Source organism: Mixophyes fleayi, chromosome 1 (assembly GCF_038048845.1).
Source record: "Mixophyes fleayi isolate aMixFle1 chromosome 1, aMixFle1.hap1, whole genome shotgun sequence".
NCBI classification, from domain to species: domain Eukaryota; kingdom Metazoa; phylum Chordata; class Amphibia; order Anura; family Limnodynastidae; genus Mixophyes; species Mixophyes fleayi.
The window spans coordinates 66,425,420-66,450,553 of NC_134402.1; the positions used below are offsets into that span (position 1 = coordinate 66,425,420).

Genomic DNA, 25,134 nt, shown 5'->3' on the forward strand with positions numbered 1-25,134 from the left:
ATGTTGGCCCTCTGCAGTGTTCTGGTCTTGGCTGATTCTCTTTGTTTATCTTGTAACTGATTGGGGCTACTCTTCCTTTTCCTTATTGGTGCTTCTCTAAACTGACAATTTATTTTTAGCTTTGAAGAGCCTGGCTGCGAATGCTTCCATATTGTCTGCTATGCTTGGAAGCCGACAATGGTATAGTGATGAGTCACTTCTGATTAATAAAAACTTTCAAATATATAAAGGCTTTAAACAAGGTACAGGAGGGAAACATTCTTCAAAGATAGAGAAGTACTAGAACACGAGGACAGGCACTGACACTGGAGGGAAGTAGATTCAGAGAAAATTTGAGGAAAAACTACTTCACATAAAGGGTAATGGATAAGTGGAATAGCCTCCCATCAGAGGTGGTAGAGGCTAATACAGTAGAGCAGTTTAAATATGCTTGGGATAAACATAAGAATATCCTTATATGGAATAAGGGATCAAATAAGGTTTAAGGTTATCATAAGTTAATAAAACTATGGGCAGACTAGAAGTGCCAAGCGGTTCTAATCTGCCATCAAATTCTATGTTTCAATGTAACTGCAGTTAGCTAGTTCCCCTTCATATGCAGGCCTTGACCACTAGAGGGCAAAAAGGTCCTTTCAGCGAAGGGGAACTAGCCTGCTTATTCTGGAGTTAGCTAGTACCCCTTTATCTAAAGGACGGCGAAAGAGAACTAGTAATTTCTTTAACACTTGATCACGTGAGCATGCGTACTTCAATTAAGTTAGTTCACTCTAAACGCTAGTGAGATAATCTATACTACTTTTTCTTCCCCCAGTTAGTAAGCCATTTTATAGTAGCCGATGCCATAAATATTAACGTGTCTTTGTCTTCGGCAAAATGGCGATCAGTCAGGAACATTTCCTATGTAATCTGTAGCAGTGAGAACTCCTCTGCATATTCGTCGTTTCCTCTCCAGCCTACTTCTCAGTGTCTCTGACCAATCAGCGGGGCGGAGGTTGATGTCGTCACCTAAGTGAAAGCGGGAGGGGGGTTCTTCCCAGCTGACGATGGCAGAGGGGCGGGCGCTGTAAGCTCAGCGCTGACACTAGAACCGGTAGGACGGGAGTGAGACAGGGAATATCGCCCCCCGCAAGCTGCAGTGTTACCCCTCACTCCCTCCGGCCCCCCACACCAACCGGTTCCATGGAGATCCCACCGGCCCCCCGCCGCCTCACTGTGTCCATCCTGCTGATCCTCCTCTGTGCGCTGCAGCTCCCCGGCCTGGTCCGGGCGGCACAGGAGGATGATGGGACACACCGCAACAGGGAGCCGCCGCTGCCGCAGAGACCAGAGCTGGTGGCCCGGGCAGAGGTAAGACCCCCAATACCCCACTACCACCCACCCCCAATAACCCACTACCACCACCCACCTCCAATACCCCACTACCACCACCCACCTCCAATACCCCACTACCACCACCCACCTCCAATACCCCACTACCACCACCCACCTCCAATACAACACTACCACCCACCCCCAATACCCCACTACTACTACTACCACCCACCCCCAATACCCCACTACTACTACTACCACCCACCCCCAATACCCCACTACTACTACTACCACACCCCCCCAATACCCCACTACTACTACTACCACACCCCCCCCCAATACCCCACTACTACTACTACCACACCCCCCCCCAATACCCCACTACTACTACTACCACACCCCCCCCCAATACCCCACTACTACTACTACCACCCACCCCCAATACCCCACTACTACTACCACCCACCCCCAATACCCCACTACTACTACCACCCACCCCCAATACCCCACTACTACTACCACCCACCCCCAATACCCCACTACTACCACCCACCCCCAATAACCCACTACTACTACCACCACCCACCCCCAATAACCCACTACTACTACTACCACTACCACCCACCCCCAATACCCCACTACTACTACTACCACCCACCCCCAATACCCCACTACTACTACTACCACCCACCCCCAATAACCCACTACTACTACTACTACCACCCACCCCCAATAACCCACTACTACTACTACTACTACCACCCACCCCCAATAACCCACTACTACTACCACCCACCCCCAATAACCCACTACTACTACCACCCACCCCCAATAACCCACTACTACTACCACCCACCCCCAATAACCCACTACTACTACTACTACCACCCACCCCCAATAACCCACTACTACTACTACCACCCACCCCCAATAACCCACTACTACCACCACCCACCCCCAATAACCCACTACTACTACTACTACTACCACCCACCCCCAATACCCCACTACTACTACTACTACTACTACCACCCACCCCCAATACCCCACTACTACTACTACCACCCACCCCCAATACCCCACACTAGTAGACTGCTGGCTATATCCAGCCATACGAGGTGGTCAGATGTGAAACCCTCCATACAACGCACTATCTTGGTGACTATATTTTGGCTTATATGGGAGAGGTAAGATACACCAGTCCCCAAATACACCACATAACATACCCTGTACGCCTGTTATTATATGAGCTAAACAGACAGGCAGAGATAAAGATCCCCCATGACCAAAGTACCCTTTATGACTATATCTGGCAACATTAAAGGGTTAAGATGATCACATTAACTGTTCCAAGATGGACATTAGCTCTAGTATTCTGGTATGAGAGTACAATGATTGACAGACAACAATAATTGTAAAAAGGATAATACAAATGTTTACTATAAAACCTAAATATGAAATCAATCAGTACTTAGCTGCGGCATACAATTTGATTGTTGATGACATGAAACATGACCGTTGGAGCGATAATGCGATATCGGACCTAAAGGTCGTTTATTGTGTGATTGACCCTAAGAGCTAGATGGAAAGACCTCAGGGTCTCTAGTACACTTTAGCATAGTGGAGGCCCCTGGAGTATATTAATGACTATATTTGACCATGCCGAAGGGAAAAAGGTAAGACACAAATCCTTAATATACTCTGGAAAGGTATCCAGTTATTGCAGGGTTTGAATTGTTGTCCTTTGTTCACCTGACAGGTGTCCTATTCACTCTGTCTGGATAGCAGATTGTGAACGAGAGCATCTGGGGCTTCATTCTTAAAGTCATTGACAGTCCTCTGCATTTAAGCTATCATATGACTATCAGCAGTGTTAGGCTGAATCATGTTATAAAGTATGAGACTCTAGTTAGTGGTTTGTGGCACAATCCCAATAAGGTTCTTTCTTTTAAATTACTAGTGGGTTTACTTCCTCATTCTTTTGTTATTTAATTTTCTAGTACTCTGTTGGCACAGCTCTTTGTTCGATGAAATGTTCCTGTAATGCCCGGCACACAACTGTGTGTTGTGTTTTTCATGCTTAACAACTAACTCCTTTATTAGCATTATATGTCCACAAGAGATGCTGATGGTTACCTGAAGGGTTTTCTATTCACCATAATGTCTTCTGTACAATAAGCACTTAAAGGTCCCTATAAACTAAAATGCAAGTTGCTTCATATAAAAGAACTACCAATGATGATCACAAACCATGTAAATATTTCAGGAGCATAAGGAGTTGTTTAGATGCACTGAAATGGAGCAAAGAACTTTTAAAATCCACATAAAATGCAAATGTCTTTGGTTTCATTTGCTACAACGATTTTGATTTTCACCTCCATTTACTTGTTAACTTGTGTTCATTAAAAAATGCATGTTAAACACACAAGTTTAATACTAGCAGGAATGCAGCCTTACCCAGCAGGCTGTTTCAGTAATCTATTGCAGGATGCCATAGGCAGCCACTTAGCCGCACAAAGGCCAACAGTTAAAACAGTCAGTAAATGTAAATAAAATATCCGATTATGTCAAATTGCAGAATGTTACCATACATTAAAGATTTGCAAAAATGATTTGTTTTACATAAGACATCTTGGAGTATATTTACTAAACTGCGGGTTTGAAAAAGTGGAGATGTTGCCTATAGCAACCAATCAGATTCTAGCTGTCATTTGTTTAGTACATTGTACAAAGTGACAGCTAGAATTTGATTGGTTGCTATAGGCAACATCTCCACTTCTTCAAACACACAGTTTAGTAAATCTAGCCTTTTGTGGCTCAGGTTTAGTGGTCTATTAAATAGCAAACACATTCGCTATTGGACTCCAAAGGATTTTTCCACCCACCAAGTCCATTTTTAGTATCAAACCTTCTCCTCCCAACTAGCAGAACGGTGGGATCTTCGTGCTATAGGGACTCCCACAATTTGGTGTAACTTACCCCTAGCAGTGCGGCCCTGGGTTTTTTATCTTTGCATAGACAAACAACATTAGTTTCTAGCACTAAATGCACTCCTATATGAATAATCCTGTTGGGGACATTAGTGAGCACTGAAACCCACCCTAATCCACAGATGTAAAGTATGAAGCCTGCACACCAGGCTTTTTATGCAGATATAGATTATGTTGCATCAATGTTTTGGTGGGGATCTCCCAAAAATATGGTGATGTGAAGCAATAATAAATATTTGCAGAAAAAGAAGACTGATGGCTGTTTCTCTTATTTACTGACTTTGCAGAGAGGCTAACGCAGCTCAGCTTTGTTTGGATTTTAAATCTCTCAAGCTCTTAATGCGGAAAGATCTAGGTGGGGATAAGTACTCTTGAAATGCGAGGGTCTTTGGCATTCGGTATCAGTGTACTAAAAGCATATATGGCTTTGTAAAATCTAAAATTCTGACCCAAGTCAGCCTGTGGTGTCAAGTATATCTGGAAGCGCTTCAATCAGCTGGAGAGAATTGACACAGACCAAGTTCTGTATGCAAGGAATATTCTCTAGTTTATTGATACAAAGATACAGGTTTTTATAGGCTACTGAATAAATGAATCCTACGTCATATGCATACAATAGTTTATACCACTAGTTTATGAGAAGCGCTACTGATTAACTTTCTCACGTATTCTTGAGGTGTTTACTTTTCTCCCCCTTCTAAGGACAGATGAGCCTATTATCTCTTATCTCAAGGGGAGTTGGAGATATGCTATGTGCAACACCATGGATACAGTTCCCATACTACCAGCTGGATATGAAGCTCATTATTGTTTTCATAACTGGTTACATTCTTCAGGTGTTCCCTATTAGTTCAACTTCAAGGCCATAGGCTCACATATTGCAAAACTGCAAGTTAACAGAAAAATGAATAATCTCTTCTAGCAAATAATATTTCTATACAAGTTACAATAAAATGGCTGAACAAAGGCCTTATGAGGCCTTAACAAAAAATCATATTTAACATTTCCCATCTTTTATTCAATTTTCGACCCTTTCTCCTCCTACCTACCTAATCCTATCTATAGAACCACATTCTTAATAAGCAGGTACTTATACACATGTAGGAGGCCACATGCATAGAGTTGGTCCCCTTAGGAATCTGTCAACTCATCCCCCACTAATAAGCCTGTGATCCTCCCTGTCCTAACTTGATTTATGAGGAGATGCATTTTGGCAAATGTCCATGTCTAGAAAAGATGGTTTCTTAGAAGATGGTTTCTTAAAAGATGGTTTCTTAAAAGATAGTTAATGAGTCTATAGTAGTTCTGCAGGCCTTGCATGTCCTTTGTTCAATCTTTAGTAGTTTCTTGTTGCAAACTCTGCAGTTCTTTGGCTTTGCTAGTCCAAATAATTCATGACACTCATAGTCTGGTCAGGTTTCAGAAGTAATTTCTGTGATCATCAGAGGTTCGGGATTTTCAGTGGTTCCCTTTTTGGAGAGACAACAATCAAGTGTCAGTAACTTCTTAATCAGCCATATATTTAGTTTCATTATCACCTATACGATCAACAGGATTGCTAAACCATTTGCTACTAATGCCAATATTTCCAATATCCAACATGAATCATTACTGACAACTTTACCAATGAGGTTATGCATCTGCACAAAGACATTTTCAGAGTTTATTCTACTATGAGTGCAAATTGTTGAGCACTCCTTCCCATATGTTTCTCACAGTGGCATAGGCAATATGTCACTTAACTGTCTGTTTCATACTGGGTTAGGGAGGCCTTAATCCCTACTTCAGTCACAATTATTCTGGCAAGACATATCAATACAATGAGACAGTCATTTCTATTTATCAGAACAAGACTCCCCTGATTTGAAGACTTTGCAGTGTTATGCGTGAATCCAGGTGTCTCTTTCCTGTACTTTCACTGCCATGGGAGTCGTCAACAGGACTTGATAAGGACCCTTGTATCTGGGTTCAAGACTTCTCCTGATGTGCTTTCTCACGACCACCCAGCCCCCCAGGGTGCAGTTTATGGGTACCTGTATCAAAATTAGGGTTTGCAATGGAGGACAATATTTGACCATGTATTTCAGTTAGTTGTTTCTATAATAAGGCAACATAATTCAACAAATCACTATATACATGGTGTAGTTGCTATGGAAAATAACAGCCTGTTCTGTTTGCTGTGCCAAACAATATCTCATATGGTGTTAAACCTGTGTCTTTCCTAGCAGTATTTTTTTACTGAGTGCAGGTAAACATGAGATCCATGGCAGACCTGTTTCAGCCATTATTTTCTGCATTTTCAATTTCAGTGTACCATTAAGGCGCTCCATACATCCTGAACTTTGGGATCTGTAGGGGGTGTGATAGTTTCTGGAATCCTTGCCCCGTAAAGTGTATCCCTCTGTCACTTACAATGACCTCTGGTACACCATATCATCAGATTACCTCATTCGCAATTTTCTTGGCTAATGCTTTAGCATTTGCTTTTCTATACAGCCATGTCTCCAGCCAGTGACTAAAGAAGTTGACACAGACAAGCACATTCTCAAAGCCCGAGCATTTGGGAAGTTATAAAGTCTATCTGTATCCTCTTATAGGGATATTATGTCTGGGGTGTGCTTTTCCATAGGACAGACTTACTCGGGTTACTTTGTGCACAGACTAGGCATTCTGCCACTAACGACTGTGCTGCTTGGGCGAACCCTGGTACTATCCATAAGCTGCTAGTGAGTACAACCATAGCATCTTTTCCCAGATGCACTTTCTCGTGTGCTATATTGGCCATAATGGGATAAACTACTTTTGGCAGACACAAACGCTGACCTTTACACCAGTGCCGTAACTAGACATTTCGGTGCCCTGGGCGAGACAGGGCACCGGCGCCCCCCTTCGAAGTGGGAGTGACATTTGCCAAGTGGGTGTGGCCAACCTAATGTGGGGGTGTGGCTAGAACTTTACTGAAAGAATTCTGTTACACATATTTGCAAATGCATGATATATATATCTATCAGAGCCAGATTTACACCTCATGGGGCCCTAGGCAAGATATTGGTTTGGGCCTCCCCCTTCACACACACAGTGGCCCCTCACATACACATAATACACACACACACAGTGGCCCCTCACATACAGAGCTGGATTAAGGCTTTAGGGGGCCCGGGGCACTTAAGGCAGGGGGGCTCCTATGATGTAGCATGGTCATCATTTTAGACAAATAAACAGGCAATACAGTGTGCACTACTGTTAGGTGCACAGTTCTGCCTTCACGAGCAGTACACGGTGAAGCGGGACATACCTCCCAACTGTTCTAAGCGAGACAGTCATCCAAATTTGGGACTGTCCCACCAGATGCAGGACAGTTGGAAGACTGTCCTGCTCTCTCCTACCTGTTCTTGTCACTGTCACCACTTGTGGCTGCTGGTGTCTTTAGCTCATTTGCTGGTTGTCTGCATTCCAATTACTCCATCTTAAATTCATAGGACCCACTATTAAATTAAATAGCCCCACCATCACCCCACAAATAAAATAGCACCCAATAATTAGCCGCCACGTGCACTCCACAATTAAATTAATAGCCTACCTACATTATATTAAGACCCCCCTCCCTCCCTCACTACATTCATAGAAGTGTTTATACTTTATACAGAGTTAAACAAATCAGTTATGTGAAAGTAGAGATTTTAAAAAAAACTAGCTGTTGCCATTGCTTAATTACTAATTTATGCAGAATGGTCTTAATATTTTGACATTTTATCAACTAGATTAGTCTGTAATTCTAATCTGCTTGTAATTTGGCTGGTGTTTGGGCACAAAATACTGGCCCATAATTGAATCAATTCATCTTTTTTGGTTCAGAAATATAAACATTTACATTTTCTCTATTATCATTTACAAAAGCCCTTTGTAAATGGGAAAAATATATTTTCCTACTGGAATCAGCAAACGGCCCAAAGAAGCATGAAGTACTGCTACGTGTATAATTCTTCATACTTTAAAAAAATTGTAACACTGGCGTATGCAATGAATCATCACAAATGATCTGATCCTATGTGTGAGCTCACTAGTTCTGCAGTACATGTATTTCCATGGGAGGTACACGTTGAAACACACACACTAATAACACTCACCATTCATCCGCGCCGAGCGCTCTCTGCAGCCCATGGGTCATGTGTCATGTGTCAGCCAGCTACCACACTAGCCCCTCCCCCCTCTCGCGGCATCCGACCTCCCCCCCCCCCCCCCGACTCGCGGGGGGGGGGGGGGTGCCGCGAGTCGGGGGAGGGGCCACAAATTATTATTATTTTTTTTAATTTATTTTTTTTTTAATTTATTTTTTACTCTGTGCCAGAAGGTAAGGTAGCGGGCGGCTGCTGCGCCCCCCCTCGGGCTTGCGCCCTGGGCGACGGCACCGCCCGCACCACCCTAGTTACGGCTCTGCTTTACACCACTCCTTGCACTTCTAGTGCTCCATGTATTGCCCAAGTCTTTTTCTTATTTTCTGTTGCTTGTCTTTCCATAAGTTGGAGTGTGCTCTGGTCAAACAGGGGTCAGGGGGTCACCATGTAATAGACTCCCCTTGGGGTACTGGGGCTATGGCGGCTTCTCGTGCGGCCTGGTCTATTTCACTTAGCTTCGGGGGTAGTATCTCTGTGTGTGTCTTCATCTTCATCACTGTTTGGAGGACAGCTGGAATGCAGTGAACAATGCCCTGGTATGTTCATCATATTGACTGGTTTGCTTGCTGAACCCATAAGGTCCCTACTTTTCCATACAGGGCCATAATCATGCGCAATTACAAATGCATAACTTGAATCAGTGTAAATATTTACTCTTTGTCCTTTTGCATATATGCATGCAAGTGTCAGGGCCTTTAGTTCAGCTTCTTGTGCTGACATGTGACTCGGTAGAGTCTGTTGAATCACTATTTCTGTGTGTGTGGTTACAGCACACCCTGTATACGGGACAGGATCTATGTGATAGTGTGAACCATCTACAAAAAGAGTGATGTCTGCATCTGGTAATGGTTTATCTTTAATGTGAGATAAAACCAAAGATTCTTGTTTCATTAGTTCTATGCAATCATGTTCAGAAAAATTTTGTTTGCATTTTTTTTTTTCTTTCTTTCTGTTCAAGCTGGAATGGAATTCCCCCAAATCCCTAGGGTAACCCCAATATATACAGGTACTTCTCCCATCTTTTGAAACTTGCTGCAATAAGGCAGCAGGATTCAACATTGTGCACTGCTTAAGTGTAACGTTACTGGGAGTAAGCAGTGCTACTTCATTAGGATAGGCTTCAGTAAGGAGCATGTGGAATCCAAGGAAAAGGTTCTTGGTTTCTGAGTTCCACAAAGTTTACACTCATTAGATGGAGTGTACAGTACAACGGTTAAGACAGATGTGGTAACTTTAATTCTTCTGGAAGAGAAACACTTAGCTTAAATAACCTGTTAATAAGCCACATCATCAGTTCTATTAGTGTATATAATAATGTGTTGGGCCACAATACTCACAAACGCATTCCTGCATTGGGTGTAAACCCCTGTAGTCATGGGTTGCTCTTTTCTTTATTTGGTTGGGTTAAACTTTCATATTAGAATTTTCTAATTATGTATAATGATCTATACATTACTATGGGCCTGAGTCTGGTTCTTCCAAACTTGGCTTTCCTTTCTAGTCTAGTACACATCTACAGCGCACAGCAAAGGAAAATAACGTGCAATCTATATTCCTCCTGCTAATATCAATGAACTCCCCTCTCTGGTCTCCCTTGGACCTTTAAAAAACTTAAAATACAGTTTACTCAGATTCCCCTTGTCTGAAGGTCTTAACATATATCTGTGAACATGAGAGGCTCTGGGGCCTTTTGTGCTTCCTTTTTTTTTTTTTCTAATTAAAAAAGGAAAGGGAGGAAGAAAATACACAGTGCGCTCGGCAAGTGTTATATGTCACTCATTTCACAATAGGAGGGAATGTCCTTTGTGCTGTATATCTTCATACTTAGTAAATCTGGCCGGTAACAAATGTTTTGCTTGTGCTTGGTTTCTGTCACAACGTACGATACCGTTAAGGTAACTGGGTGTCCTAGCACAATATCTATACTCTTTTCAAGCACTAAAGCAGAGTAGTATGCAAGTGACCTTAGCTTGCGACCATGTATTTGTGTCAGTACTCCTTGTACATGTGCACTGACTTCATAACAAAATAATGTGAAAGGCTTGTCATAATCTGGCAAAGCCAGTGCTGGCGCTGAAGTTATTTCAGCTTAAAATTGGTTAAACATTTGGTTCTGCTCAGAGGAGAGTATAAATGGCTTGCTATGATCCAGAAGTGCTAATGCAGGAGCACATACAATTGCTCTTAAAGTCTTAAATCTTTTTCATTTCTGTAAAAATATAGAATTCCCATCAATGCATTACCATACCCACAATAAAAAGAATTATTTACAGTATATGACAATTATAGCACAGTAAATAAGGGCAGTAAATGTCTTTACAAACACTGATTTACTCAAAACTGTAATGAGGATACAAATAAAAACCTTTTGCTTTCTGCACATACAGAAAAACCACCTAGTTCATGCATTTGCTATGCGAATAGCACATAAACTCTAATATCTCTTTCCAAAACAAGGTAATCATTACTCAGAACAGTTTACGTTATTTAAATCCTTCATTAGTTTATACTTATGTTTGTTGTGGTGCAAAGATGGTGCATTGGAAGTTAAATCAATGCAATCTGGATTGCCTAATGGGTCTTTGCAGCTGGAGACCTGTGAATAAAAAAACTTTTGCATAGAGATTAACATTTATTTACTAGGAATTACTGTAACTGTAACATGCGTGTATACTGTTATCAGGTAACCAGTGAACAGCTGCTAAAAGCTTAACTGTGACGCTATGCGTTCCATGCCTTGATTTCCTCAAAGGGGCAGTCCCTAATTTCACAAATAGAGAATGTCAAAGTGACGAGACCTGGGCGAGTGTTCAAAGCCACTCCTTTCTTATCATCTCTTAGTACAGCCCTTTTAAATGACACTAATTAAATTTCCGGGTTTAGAAACATTCAATCTGGAATCTTGGTTCCAAGTATTCAACCATTTTAAAAGCAGCACTGTCTCATAAATCAGAGTACTCTCGTTAGACACAATACATTGTGTCTGTAAATCATTCAACATTTTCTCAACAAAATCTCTCTCCCGTGACCAAATATTCACACATATTTCTAGATTCTGTGATTTTCGTGTTCAAAGTAAAAATATATTCACTTAAGTCTCGCTCACAGACAACATTTTATCTCGTAACATTTCTTTAAAGGCATAACAAACCCTCCTGATTTCTGAGAACATTCATCAGCGCCATTTTAACACAGATAAAAACAGCATGTAAGCTCACTCCCACAATTCTCAACTTCATTAAAGAGAAAGCTATATTTCTGAACTTCAGAAACAAAATTATTTTGTTCAAATACAGAAACGGCTTGTTGGATCCCAGCCAGCTTTGTTCTGACACTAGTACTTATAGTGATAATGTACATTATTTACAATCTTGTCCGTGCAATCGGACCAAACATTTTAAAACTTCTTTTGTATTTTTTTAAAAGCTTATCATTAAGCAATGAATGTACAACTTTTTCAACCTTGAAACATGTCTCTTGTAAAAAACGGACAAGACAGACAAACATTGTGATTTAAAGTAAATCAAACATCTCCCTTATAGAGCACTAAGACAGAGAACAAACAATGTGAATTATCACGGATCTCTCTCACACGCAGTAAGACGGAGACAAAACTCACATACAGAGAAAGAAAACTTAACTGACATCTTCCAGCCTACTGCTGTGGAACTACAAGTCCCAGCATTACACTAAATACAAGTTAGCTTCAACATGTTATCATCAATCAGCACTCCGGACACATTTTTTCAATTTTACATACATTTATAATATACAACCTACTTGATTCATTATTCAGCTTCCGATGCATTTAGCATATCCACATATATTTCGACTTTTCAGATCTCTTAACTTTCCTGTGCCACCTCAAACAATCTCTTGGGGTTTGATCTCAATACCCCTTTGTTCTTGTCACATTACCACTTGCAACACCTTTGTTTCTCCATCCACACATATCTTTGGCTATCCCCGCTTTCTTGAAAAATTCCCTGCAGACCTTCTACTCCCCCATTTCCTTAAGTCTTTGTGCATCATATCTATGAGGGAGCTGCTGTCATTTGTTTACTATCTATATTACTCATATTGACAGTATTCTGTTGAGTCCAAATCGGGACTCTTATCTAGTTTCTGTGGGTTGTCCTTGCACTGGACGTCCCGTTCTGTGGACTCCTTGTACTGGATGTCCGTGCTAAATAGCTTCTTTGACAGTATCTGGGACGAAGGTCTTTTGGAAATCTCTCTTACACAATTTGGGCAGATTACAGAATCTCCCTTCTTTGATATACCTCTGGGGATGGTGTCTAAAATGTTCACTCAATGTTCAAAACAATAACTCTCTAAATCCCTCTATTCCATTACATGCTTCTTTGATCAATGTCTTATGTGACTTTTATGCTTTATACATCATACATAGGTACAAACACATGCACTCAAAATTCAATCATCTTTCAAAAATCTAATCAACAATACAATTACAGTAAACAAATTGGGTTAATACTGTATTATATTAATCAGATGATACTTGAGACTCACAAATTCGCGTGTCAGGTGCCTCAGACAGACATGAGGTGACCCAGACTAGGAAGACCAACGAGTAGAAATCTACTGACCGCGGATGTTGGGGTTCAATGTGCTGGGAAACCTCCGTTGTCTGTCTTGTAGCCTGCTGGACAGCGAATCTCTGTGGCGACCTCCAAGTTGTAAAATCTAAAATTCTGACCCAAGTCAGCCTGTGGTGTCAAGTATATCTGGAAGCGCTTCAATCAGCTGGAGAGAATTGACACAGACCAAGTTCTGTATGCAAGGAATATTCTCTAGTTTATTGATACAAAGATACAGGTTTTTATAGGCTACTGAATAAATGAATCCTACGTCATATGCATACAATAGTTTATACCACTAGTTTATGAGAAGCGCTACTGATTAACTTTCTCACGTATTCTTGAGGTGTTTACTTTTCTCCCCCTTCTAAGGACAGATGAGCCTATTATCTCTTATCTCAAGGGGAGTTGGAGATATGCTATGTGCAACACCATGGATACAGTTCCCATACTACCAGCTGGATATGAAGCTCATTATTGTTTTCATAACTGGTTACATTCTTCAGGTGTTCCCTATTAGTTCAACTTCAAGGCCATAGGCTCACATATTGCAAAACTGCAAGTTAACAGAAAAATGAATAATCTCTTCTAGCAAATAATATTTCTATACAAGTTACAATAAAATGGCTGAACAAAGGCCTTATGAGGCCTTAACAAAAAATCATATTTAACAGCTTTATATTAGTGTACACTCTCCTCATCATGTAGTATTCTCATTTAAATAATATGATTGCTGTTTGTTTCAAAACTTCTTTTTATACTTTACCCTGCTTCCAGTAAACAGACATTATCACCCAACTTCCCTGTTCTGCAGTGTAGATATCTCTGACCATACATTCTTGCCAGACTGTAGTAGAGGAATGCTGCAGGACTGGGAGGCAGATCAACTCTGCAATCACTGTGCTGCCTGCTTGTGGCCTTTGCCTGTTCTCTACAGTTGTCTGATAATTGCAGGTAGTTCACTTCCTGTAAAAGTATTAGCCATGAGTCTATCTGTAAATAAATGCTCCCTATATTGGACAGGTTCTTGGTATTACTGCTATATTTTATGTTAACAATTGCATATTTTCTTTAGAAGGGTGTAACTGATATATGCACGTTCATAGACTATACTTATTGACTCAAGATGACAAGTAATATTTTTAACATTTTTCACTTGATATCAGTATATTTTGCTTGGCAATAATAGAACTGCTGGTCAGTTGATGGGTACATTAAGAACTAGTAGGTCCACTTTAGACTCTAGAAGGGTCTAACCTTCCCCTATCTAAATGCTATAGTTGATGATTAGATACACTAGACAACATAATGTATCTGTTGTGTATATATTTAAACAGCCTATGCCCGCTGCATTATCTGAATGATTTCTTAAACAAAAGTACAAATATTTTCTCTATGTTGAGCACTAAAGGATACATATTTGTTGCATTACAGCTCTACTTTTATCCCTGTTTGTTTAAAACCTATTAATCTCATATGGCATCAGCCAATTAAAAACTAGCAAAATGAACCTAAAAATCTAGTAGTAAATGATTAATAACTTTCCTCTGTGCACCTCTTTAAATATTTTCTATGAATGTGATTCCTATAGTTTATTCAATACACCACTAATTGTTAGGATCAGGGTAATAGAGTATTGCATTCAGTTATTATAGTCCATTCCTTGCAATGTTTGAATCCATTCATTTAATTTATATCTCGCTTGTGATTGAAACTCTGCTATTCTTTACTCGTAGCCGTTTGCTATTGTAACAAACAGGTTAGCGTGGTTCACTTGTAATCTTAATTTTGAATTTAAATTTTCTCTCAAAGGAGCTGCATAATATGGTGATGCTATATAAATAATTTAAAATCTGTAATAGGTTGAAGTTGCTGCTAATTTATTAGGGATTAGTCAGTATACAATCTTACTATATCTGGCAAATCAATCCAGTCACAGATTCCTTGTGGATTTCTCCCACACCTTGTTATTAATAGGTAGGTTGTTGGCAGTGAAGTAAGTTCCTAAAATAGAGTGATTTGAATACCTGTCTCGCATTAATTGTGCCTTCTCGGTCACACCTAATGACCTCTATCCTTGTTATCGTCATTATGGTTTATATAACATCACTAATTGCTCAGCACTGAACAGAGAATATTTGTCATTCACATCAGTCCCAGCCCAATTCTATTGGTACTTATATTCTAAATTCCCTAACACACAGACACACACACACATTCATTGTGGCATCGGCTAATTAAACAACAAAACATACTGGTAGCTTTCTTTCTCTTTTTTTTTTCTTTTTTTTTTTTTTTCTCTCTTTTTAAAGTTCTTACAATTATCTTAACACTTATTGTTGGCACTACAGCCAGCAGTGTGTGTTAGACCACTGACCACCAGTCTGGCCAGTCCTGGCAGGTGTGTGCAATAACCTCCAAAATGTTTCCAATATTATTGCAAAGTATTACACTGCCCCACACATCTGCTTCACAGTGCCATCTGGCTGGCAAAATTTTCTGGGGAGAACTCGAGTTAACGATTGAGTACATTTTCCCATATATCATATTATGCATCCCGGGTATACAGCAGAAACGCCAATTGATGCCCCTTTTCGCTGTACTATGCTTGGTCAATGCAGAAGCCTGTTTGGAGACCTGGTGTTTTTAAATTTGGTCCTTGACAGACAATACCAGATCAAATAGCTTGTAAACACTTATCTTCTACTTTTTATTACACCATTTCTTCCTTTAAGTTTAATTGGTTTTAAAATGTATCTTGCAGTAATAAATGAATTCTTGTATTTTAAGTGGTAACCACTGTTTTTTCCTCTGTATGCACAAGTATAGCAGCTAGACTGTAACTAAATAGGCTTTGGATGTACTTGAATAAAAGTCTTTCAAATGAAGAAATTATTTCAATACACATTCTAGGAAAGCTGCAGTAGATAAGTGGGATAAGCCAATACGGTGGAGTGTACATTTAAGCAGTAATATCCTTTAATGTAGTAAAGGCTTGTGAGGACTATAAATATGTAGAAGTGCTCTGTGTATGCTGAGATATAAATACTTGTGAGTAGAATAATAGCAATGATGAAAGTAGGATTTGAGGATTTTCTTTGGTCCAGAGGACAAACGTGTCCGTTTCTAGTGTATTCTAGTACGTGTCATGGCCCCTTGCTGAATGACCCAGGTCATCCTAACCGTTTAGCTGACTGATATTACCTAATCGGCAGTAATCATGCCAATCTTGATATTGATTACAGCCTTCTGCTGTTTACTATAGTCTATGTATATATGGCTTCAGTTAAACATAAAAAGACAACTTTTGTTTAGATGCAAAAATGCTTCTCTGCATTTACGCTGTATTTTGACTTGCACATATCTTAATATACATGGAGCTTTAAATCTAGTGTATAAACCGACCCATGCACAAAATGCGGCCTTTATCATCAAATGTGCACCAAACCTGTGCACATAGATACGCTAGTCTCATTTGAACATGGAGCAAATTGACTTGCATTCATCTTCAAATCAGGCTCTTAGTCTTTTTTGTTTTAGGATTTAGTTCTCTGGGTCCAATGTATTTTCTTTTTAGCAAACCCTGTTCCAAGTTTTCATGAAACATCTTGGAGTAATGTCAATTATACGGGCACTACACTTCAAATAACGGACATATATAGAACCATTGGCGCCACCTTCATAGGCAAAAATGTATATAACAAAGAGTCTCACTAAATGGAACAAAATCGGTTCATGAAATCCATTTGTCTAATATTTTCGCACCCTTCTTTATCTTCCAAAATGGTGTGCGCTACACTTCAAATGGATCAGTTGCTCTAACACTAACTCCTCCACCCAACTATTGTAAGGGCATTAAAATATCAGCGTCATAGGTGAGCGAGGAGTGACAGTGGTCTTGGGGGAGGGGGGGATATGGTGAGCAATTGGGGGCACGGGCAAGACTCTGCCCTGCCCATCATTCATGACAATAAAGGCACTTATTTGACAAGTATGGTGCCCATATAATGAGTACCCCGGCTGCATATATTTAAAACAAAAACAACACTGACATGGTAATATTGTGTATATTGTTAGGCCTTGACATATTTTTGTGCCCGTAACAATTTGTGCATGATATAAACATTTTTGGGTTGGGTGGCAAGTATTGCACCTAACAATGGACAGAACATAATTGCCGCAAATATTATACATCACCACACCTACTACTAGCCTATTCTCTAATGTCTGGCTGCAGTGCATGTTCTGTACCAGTAGATTACAGTTTGCAGACACAGCGTTTCATGGGTTTACTAATGGATACACTACTGACTTACAATACTGCCTATCAGATCTAACCTTTGCACTGAAGAGCAGACTGTTAATTGTAAGGGAGGGCATGCTGGAGTCATTTGGACACAATTCTTAGACACCATGGTAAGCAGTGTTTGTCCCGTTTTGGATATTGGAGACATAGGGGGCTATTCAATTGTTCGTCCAGACCGCTGAAAAACTCGCGCTCTATTCAATTGTTGCCGTTAACACTCTCAAACGAGCGCTCTAAAAATATTAGCGTTAATACGGTAATTACTCGCTAAATTTCATCTCGCAGCGGAGCTGCGAGATGAAATTCAGCGAGTAAACTACCGTATTAACGGTATTTACGCGCATATTGCCGTATAAACTAATATTTTTTGAGCGCTCGTTTTTTTTTTGTTTTAGCGCGTTAAAAGCAACAATTGAATACCCTCCTCTAACTATTACCGTTAATACGGTAATCACTCGCTGAATTTCATCTCGCAGCTCCCTGAGCTGCGAGCTGAAATTCAGCGAGTAAATTACCGTATGCATGGTTTTTACGCGCAATATTACCGTATTAGTATATTACCGTAACGGTAATAGTTTTGAACAATTGAATACCCCCCATAGAGTGCTAGAGAAAATAATTAACAAAGTAATAACATAATAAAGGAGTTGGTTATGAAAGGTCCACGTCCAAAGGTTGTATTTGGTAAGAATAGAATAGTCAGACCATCTGTAATCCATTTATAGCCTCTGTGCACCTGGATGATGTTTATAGTTACCACAGGACTGCTGCTGTTGGGACTTTTTGTATAGAAACAGCTTTAAGCCCATCGTGTATTACTTACTGTAAATGCCAGGGATATAATGTAAAGTACTGACCATGTTTGTGTTGTGTACCCAGAGGTGTTAACAGGGCCTTTAAATCTTAATGTGGACTCTCAAAGTAACAGATGTGGTACTGATGGAACACCAGGTTTGGGAAACAAGTATACTTGGCCGAATTAAAAAAAAAAATGTTTTTAAAAAATATATATATGTATGCTATATTATATATTGCCACACACTGATTAGCCACAACATTAAAACCACTGACACGTAAAATGAATAACATTGATTATCTCATTACAATGGCACCTGATATATTGGGCAGAAAGTGAAGTCAGTATTTGAATTTAATATTTTGTTATCGGGAAATATGGGACAGCGTAAACATCTGAGTGACTTTGACAAGGGCCAGATTGGGATGGCTAGATGACTGGGTCATAGCATCTCCAAAACAGCAGGTCTTGTTGGCTGTTCCTAATACACAGTTGTTAGTACCTACCAAAAGTAGTCCAGCGACAGGGCCATGGGTGCCCAAGGCTCATTAATGCACATGGGGAGTGAAGGCTAGCACATCCGGTCCAATCCCACAGAAGAGCTACTGTAGCACAAAGTGCTAAAAATAGTTAATGCTGGTTATGATAGAAAGGTGTTGGTGCACAGTTGTATAACTGCAGACTGATCAGAGTGTCCATGCTGACCCCTGTCCACAGACAGTGTGCACGTGAGTGCCAAAACTGGATTATGTAGCAATGGAAGAAGCATGGTCTGATGGATCATGTTTTCTTTTACATCATGTGGATGGCCGGGTGCATATGCATTGTTTACGTGGGGAAGAGATGGCACCGGCCGGGGTGCACTATGGGAAGAAAGCAAAGTGAGGCAGTGTGATGCTCTGGGCAATGTTCTGCTGGAAAACCCTGGGTCCTGGCCTTCCTGTGAATGTTACTTTCACACTTGCCACCTACCTAAAGATTGTTGCAGACCAATTATACCCCTTCATGGCAGTTGTAGGCAGTGGCCTCTTTCGGTAGGATAATGGGCCTTGCCACACTGCAAAAATTGCTGAACAAGCATATAGTGACTGACAGCATTGCATAAATACACTGCATGGATTGGATGAGGCACAAACAGGGATATAGAGTGATTTCACAGCAACTTGGCCTCAGATTTATGACCTTTATCTGATCCTTTACTCTTTAACAGAGTTGAAGTGGAACATGAGGTTAACACTGAGCATTAAGGTCACGTCCAATGCCCTTGCTGTACTTTTCAGTAATCTACATTTTCCTGCCTGCTATTTTTAGCCGCTGTATCACACTTTGGTTCTTTTGCTGTTTTCTCTTGCTTTAATATGACTGCACTTATCATGTACAATCATGGCCAAAAGTTTTGAGAATGGCACAAGTATTGATTTTCACAAAGTTTGCTGCTGCTTCAGTGTTATTTAGACCTTTTTGTCAGATGTTGCTATGGTATACTGAAGTCAAATTACAAGCATTTCATAAGTGTCAAAGGCTTTTATTCACAATTGCATTTTATTCACAAAGAGTCAATATTTGCAGGGTTGACCCCTCTTTTTGAAGACCTCTGCAATTCTCCCTGGCATGCTGTCAATCAACTTCTGTGCTACGTACTGACAGCCGCCCATTCTTACCTAATCAATGCTTGGAGTTTGTCAGAATTTGTGGGTTTTTGTTTGTCCATCTGTCTCTTGAGGATTGACCACAAGTTCTCAATGGGATGAAGGTCTGGGGAGTTTCCAGGCCATGTATCCAAAATTTTGATGCTTTGATCCCCGGGCCACTTAATGATCACTTTTGCCTTATGGCAAGGTGCTCCATCATACTGGAAAAGGCATTGTTTGTAGCCAAACTGTTCTTGGATGGTTGGGAGAAGTTGCTCTTGGAGGATGTTTTGGTACCATTCTTTATTCATGGTTGTGTTCTTAGGCAAAATTGTGAGTGAGCCCACTCCCTTGGCCGAGAAGCAACCCCACACATGAATTGTCCCTAGGATGCTTTGAAAGGGGATTCATCAGAAAAATGACTTTACCCCAGTCCTCAGCAGTTCAATCACTGTACCTTTTGCAGAATATCAGTCTGTACCTGATGTTTTTCCTGGAGAGAAGCGGCTTCTTGCTGGCCTTCTTGACACCAGGCCATGCTCTGAAAGTCTTCACCTCACTGTACTTGTAGAAGCACTCACACCTGCCTACTGCTATTCCTGAGCAAGCTCTGCACTGGTGGTTGTTCTCACCAGCACCTATTTCCTGGGTACTCCACCTGGCTATATTTACTTGACATCTGGATATTGGAGCCCATCAGAGTCCTATTATAACAGGAGAAACAATGTTTTATTCTATTATAACAGGCACTATGTGAGCACTACAGCCAGCAGTGTGTTACACCACTGACTACCAGTCTGACCAGTCCTGGCAGGTGTGGGCAATAACCTCTAACACTCTTCAGTATTATTGCAAAGTATTACTCTGCCCACACTTCTTAATGCCGCCAGGCTGGCAAAATTATCTGGGGCTAACGATGGTCTATGATAACGTATTGGCTTATATGATTACAAAAATGTCAATGTAAAAGAACATGGAAGGGCAAAAAATGAAATGCACACTTGGAGTCACTAGGCTTGTACTCTACTTGGAGCTATTTAATGGTCCTGATGTTTTATCTCCATGTATTGTTTGTAGAGCTGACCATTTAAACGCTAGACAGGACAACTCCCAGAGAGCATGAGCAGCAGAGTCACTATTAACATCCACTGAGAGAAGCTGAAGCTGCTGCCGTGACCAATAAGACTTTTTCTTCTTCCCTCTACCAATCTGCTCCACCATATTGAGTGCTTCCACAATACAGGGAACATGGTAAAGTGGCTAAGGAGCACAGGGGGGTGGTAGGACAAAAGTCCTGTAACTCCTATCATTCGAGATTAGTGCTGGAATCCATGATGTATCTAAGGTTTGAGTTAGATGTCCTTTTAAAGTTTGAATTTTTTAGTATTTTTTAGTATTGAAAACTGTTCAATTTGCTTAAACTACACTAGCGAGTTCAACATGAACTCCACAAGTTTGAATACATCCTGCTCTAGGGTCTTCCAGCAAAGTTCTTTACAGATAATCTTGTTTTGGTGGAAGAGAAATTTGATGTCAAACAGCTGTTCCCTAGCATCCTCACTGATTAACTTGGAGTGACACCGGTGCCAGGGAATTCAGGCCTAAACATGCTTATCAAACCATTCTTGCGCAAGGCTAGGTACATACTGGAGCATTTTTGTCCAATAATCTAGCAAATCAGATGTCGTGTGAGTGTGTATTACTACACGATGATCTAAAGTTGTCCCAAAGTGACCATCATCGTTTCATTTGGTTAGTTGTACTGTTTAATCACCTTCTGATCCTGCAGTATGTATGCACTTACATGACTGTCTCCCAGTGTGACAGGTCTCACTTCAGTATGTGTCCGCTGTCATCTCCCTGCAACTGTTACATCCTGTCTGCACTGTTCCTACCCGAGAAATACTCTCATTACAAACTGATTTCCTGAGGGACCAGAGTTAGGACTTAACCCCTTCCAGAGCTTCCATCAGTAGCACCTCATAGTCCTTACTGTAAAGAAATACTGATGACAGCACTTAAACCACCTAACAGAGCAGTGTAATTCTTCTGTTTGCAGCGTCTTTTATCATCTAATACACTGACAGCACAGGACCCCCGCCCCTGTACACTGACAGCACAGGACCCCCGCCCCTGTACACTGACAGTACTCCGACAACACAGCTGTCATAGACCCCCTGCTGACAGCACAGATATGGCAGCACTCGGACACACTGACGTACCTCAAACAGCTCAGCTCACTTGCCGACAAGTGTCATCAAAGGACAGATAATGAGCATATATCGTGTACATGGGAATCGGCATGCTGATCGGGACTAATTGGTTTTTTTTTTTGGGGTTTTTTTCTCCGTTGCTAAAATTGGTGAAACTATCTCATTGGGAGAATTTTGTTGCAGTGTGTACCTAGCCTGATTCTGGAGCTTTGACTATAAAATAGTGATGTCTCCCGATTAAAATGTGGGATTCATCTAAGGAGGTTGCTTGCTCAACAACGCTAAAATTAGATCAAATCCGATGTCAGCAGAACATACCGTGTCCCCAGTGTTAACTGAAAAGTAACATGTTTTATGACCTCTTTCAGAAATAAGGTGTGACCGGATGGGCTTATTTCGCCATCCGGTCCGTTGGTTGAAGAGGGATGAAGGGATTTCTTCTTATACAGTTTAGCTGGGATTTTTCTCACTGTTACTGACTACTCCTACTGGTGCCCCCTTGACACTTGCCGACTGCAAATGCCAACTGCAGAATAGTTGTAGGAGAATCTCGCTGCCACCACTAGGCTCCTTCACAGCGCTTAGAACCACTTATTTCTGGCACAGCTGGTATAGCTACTGCAGTGCAGACTTTGCTGTGGGTTGGCTGGAACCTCCTGACTGCTTACTGTGGATCAGGGCTGCTGGGTAGCAAGTCAGAGCGTTCACACACTGGTTCAACGCAGGACAGCTGGGAAAATGATTAGTGTCGGCTCTTATCTGTTGGTCACAGAGGAAATAGGCGTCGGGCAAAATTTTCAAGCGGAACAAAATGAAAAGAGCGCTAAGCTAAACTTTACTTATTTAATCTAAAAAATGTATATTAAAGACATGTAAAAAACAGCAAAATCGCATATAGAAAAATATCTAGGCGTTTGGACCATGGGTGTGACCCAATTAGTGGTAATAGTTCCCAGGAGTAGGCTCTTAGTTTGAAGAGGTAATCAAACCTTATGTTGAATTCCAATCATTACTGGTATTACGCGATAACGAATCCTGTGTGCTCCTTGGGCTAATTTGACAGCTCACCACAGCTATGTGCGGAGAAGTAATCAGATGACAAAACAATGGCAGAAGCAGGTTAAGAAGAAGCTCCAAATTGCAGGTAGTAAATAGCCCGTGTTACAGCCTTTTTCTCCACCAATGTCAAGCAGTGATTTTTATTTGCTTATGGGGTCCTTACAAGGACCATTACACACTAATTGGAGGTACTAGTGATCATCCATAAGTACAGATGGCATGATACAGTTAAAATACAAAATACAGCTTATATACTGTGTCTGACAAACATGTTGGCGCCGGGTAGCCCAGCCCTCTGATCTTAGCTGGCACCAGAGATATTACATCCAGTGTTTACCATCAGGATGTTATATGTTCTCTAACCTTGGATTTAACAAACTTCACATCAATCAGTGATTTTCTAAATTACTTGATGGTTCCATTATTCTGCAGTTCGTCTATCTTTTTAACAACACCGGGTAAAAGGTAACAACCACCTGCTGTGTATTCAGTCTAAAAAAGTGTTTTTTACTCTGAAGAAAGGAAATCCCATGCTAGTTTAGCTCTTTTCATCTGACAGTTGCAGGGACAAATTTCATTTAACACAGCATTAGTACATTTCTAATACAAAACTCAGTTCACTTGCAATGATAAACATTGGTGCACTGCGTCAGTAAGTGAAATACATTTTATATATACGTTATTTCTAAGCGCTCCAGCCGCATTAAAGATTTTCAGAAAAGCCTTTGTTAAGCTAAATGTTTTATGGTTCAAATGTTTCCTTTAGCAAGGCAATATTTGTTGGGTTTGAATGCAGCATGCTCTGTTTCTTGTTAGTACGGTAACTGAGCAGATAAGCTGCCCCGAGGCAGAATGTAAGCCTGTTCTGCTAGTTTTTGTGACGAGAAATGGCCCTGGGTATAGTTTCAAGCCTGAGTGATTTGTTGATCATGCACCATTATTTTTTATTATGAAAAATACACCGTAGAGTGTGTGCTATGTAGTTGAATGTTATGAAATATTTGCCGTGATGTATATTAAGCTTTTCTACTCCCAAACTGAATGACATAAAATATTTGCATAAAAAAAAGGAAACCTTGCTGGTGCCAAAGTTAACAAACATGCTTACTTATCATGCTGACCAATATTACTGCCTTGTTAATGTTATGTAATTGAAGCTCTTGTTCTCATGTGTAATATACTGATTGATTTGTTTAATTCCACAGAAGATGCCCAGTCAACTTCCTGCCGTGCATGCTGAGAACATAGACTTCTCCAATGCTAACCTGGGATTCATCCATGCTTTTGTAGCTGCTATATCTGTGATCATTGTGTCAGAGCTTGGAGATAAGACCTTCTTCATAGCTGCCATAATGGCAATGCGGTATAACCGCCTGACTGTCCTGGCCGGAGCAATGCTTGCCTTAGGGCTGATGACTTGTTTATCAGGTGAGTAGTAATCACTTGCTTCATTTCACAAACAAACTGACATTTTTAAGGATACCTCTTGCCCACAGCCATTGTATTGGGTGGTGTCTGCAGGGCAACCAACCTATTAGTATGTATTGCTTTTAATCTTGGAGCAATAATTCTGCATGATGATCCACTTTAGTGTCGTTTGGTAAGTGTTCTCAGAGAGTTCCATGAAAAGGTGACACAGAAGTAACCTACGGCTGTTAAATGTTTGCTGCGTGGGTTAAAGGTGCCAAAAACTATATTTGTGTAAAATATAATGGCAATTAAAATGAGTGGTTCTAAATAGGTAACAAAGTACTGCTGGTGGCCTGAACCTTTTAGAAAGAAACTTGAATGCAGATGTACTCAAAAGATACTATATTATTAATTCTTATTATTGATGTCCTGTTGTGTGGATGCTATATGTAAGGGGTGGATTGGATGTAACAATTTTGTGGCAGTCCCCAGGTGGATGGCCCCCTCCATCTCAAAATTTACTTGGATGAAACTAATCTTTCCAGCAATAACTGATCTTGGAATCACTGTTAGTCAGTATGTAAATCCTACTCCCAAATCTGCTCTATGGGATTTCATTAAGTATTCAATCTCCTTTCACGTTAC

At 40.7% G+C, this 25,134-nt stretch overlaps 1 protein-coding gene and 1 long non-coding RNA gene across 2 annotated transcripts in view; one reads left to right on the forward strand and one right to left on the reverse strand.

The window, feature by feature from the left end:
* The first annotated feature begins 999 nt into the window (after positions 1–999).
* The window catches only part of TMEM165 (transmembrane protein 165), a 28,389-nt gene continuing 4,254 nt past the window's right edge, over positions 1,000–25,134 (forward strand). The window contains exons 1-2 of the mRNA XM_075195789.1: positions 1,000–1,347; positions 24,285–24,507. Of these exons, the coding sequence (XP_075051890.1) occupies positions 1,180–1,347; positions 24,285–24,507 (391 nt within the window). The 5' untranslated portion in view covers positions 1,000–1,179. The remainder of the gene's footprint in view (positions 1,348–24,284; positions 24,508–25,134) is intronic.
* On the reverse strand, positions 9,326–12,999 carry LOC142138813 (uncharacterized). Its single transcript, XR_012688117.1, has 2 exons — positions 10,441–12,999; positions 9,326–9,732 (listed from the first exon to the last, which is right to left on the reverse strand). It is a non-coding gene; the product is annotated as an uncharacterized LOC142138813 (long non-coding RNA).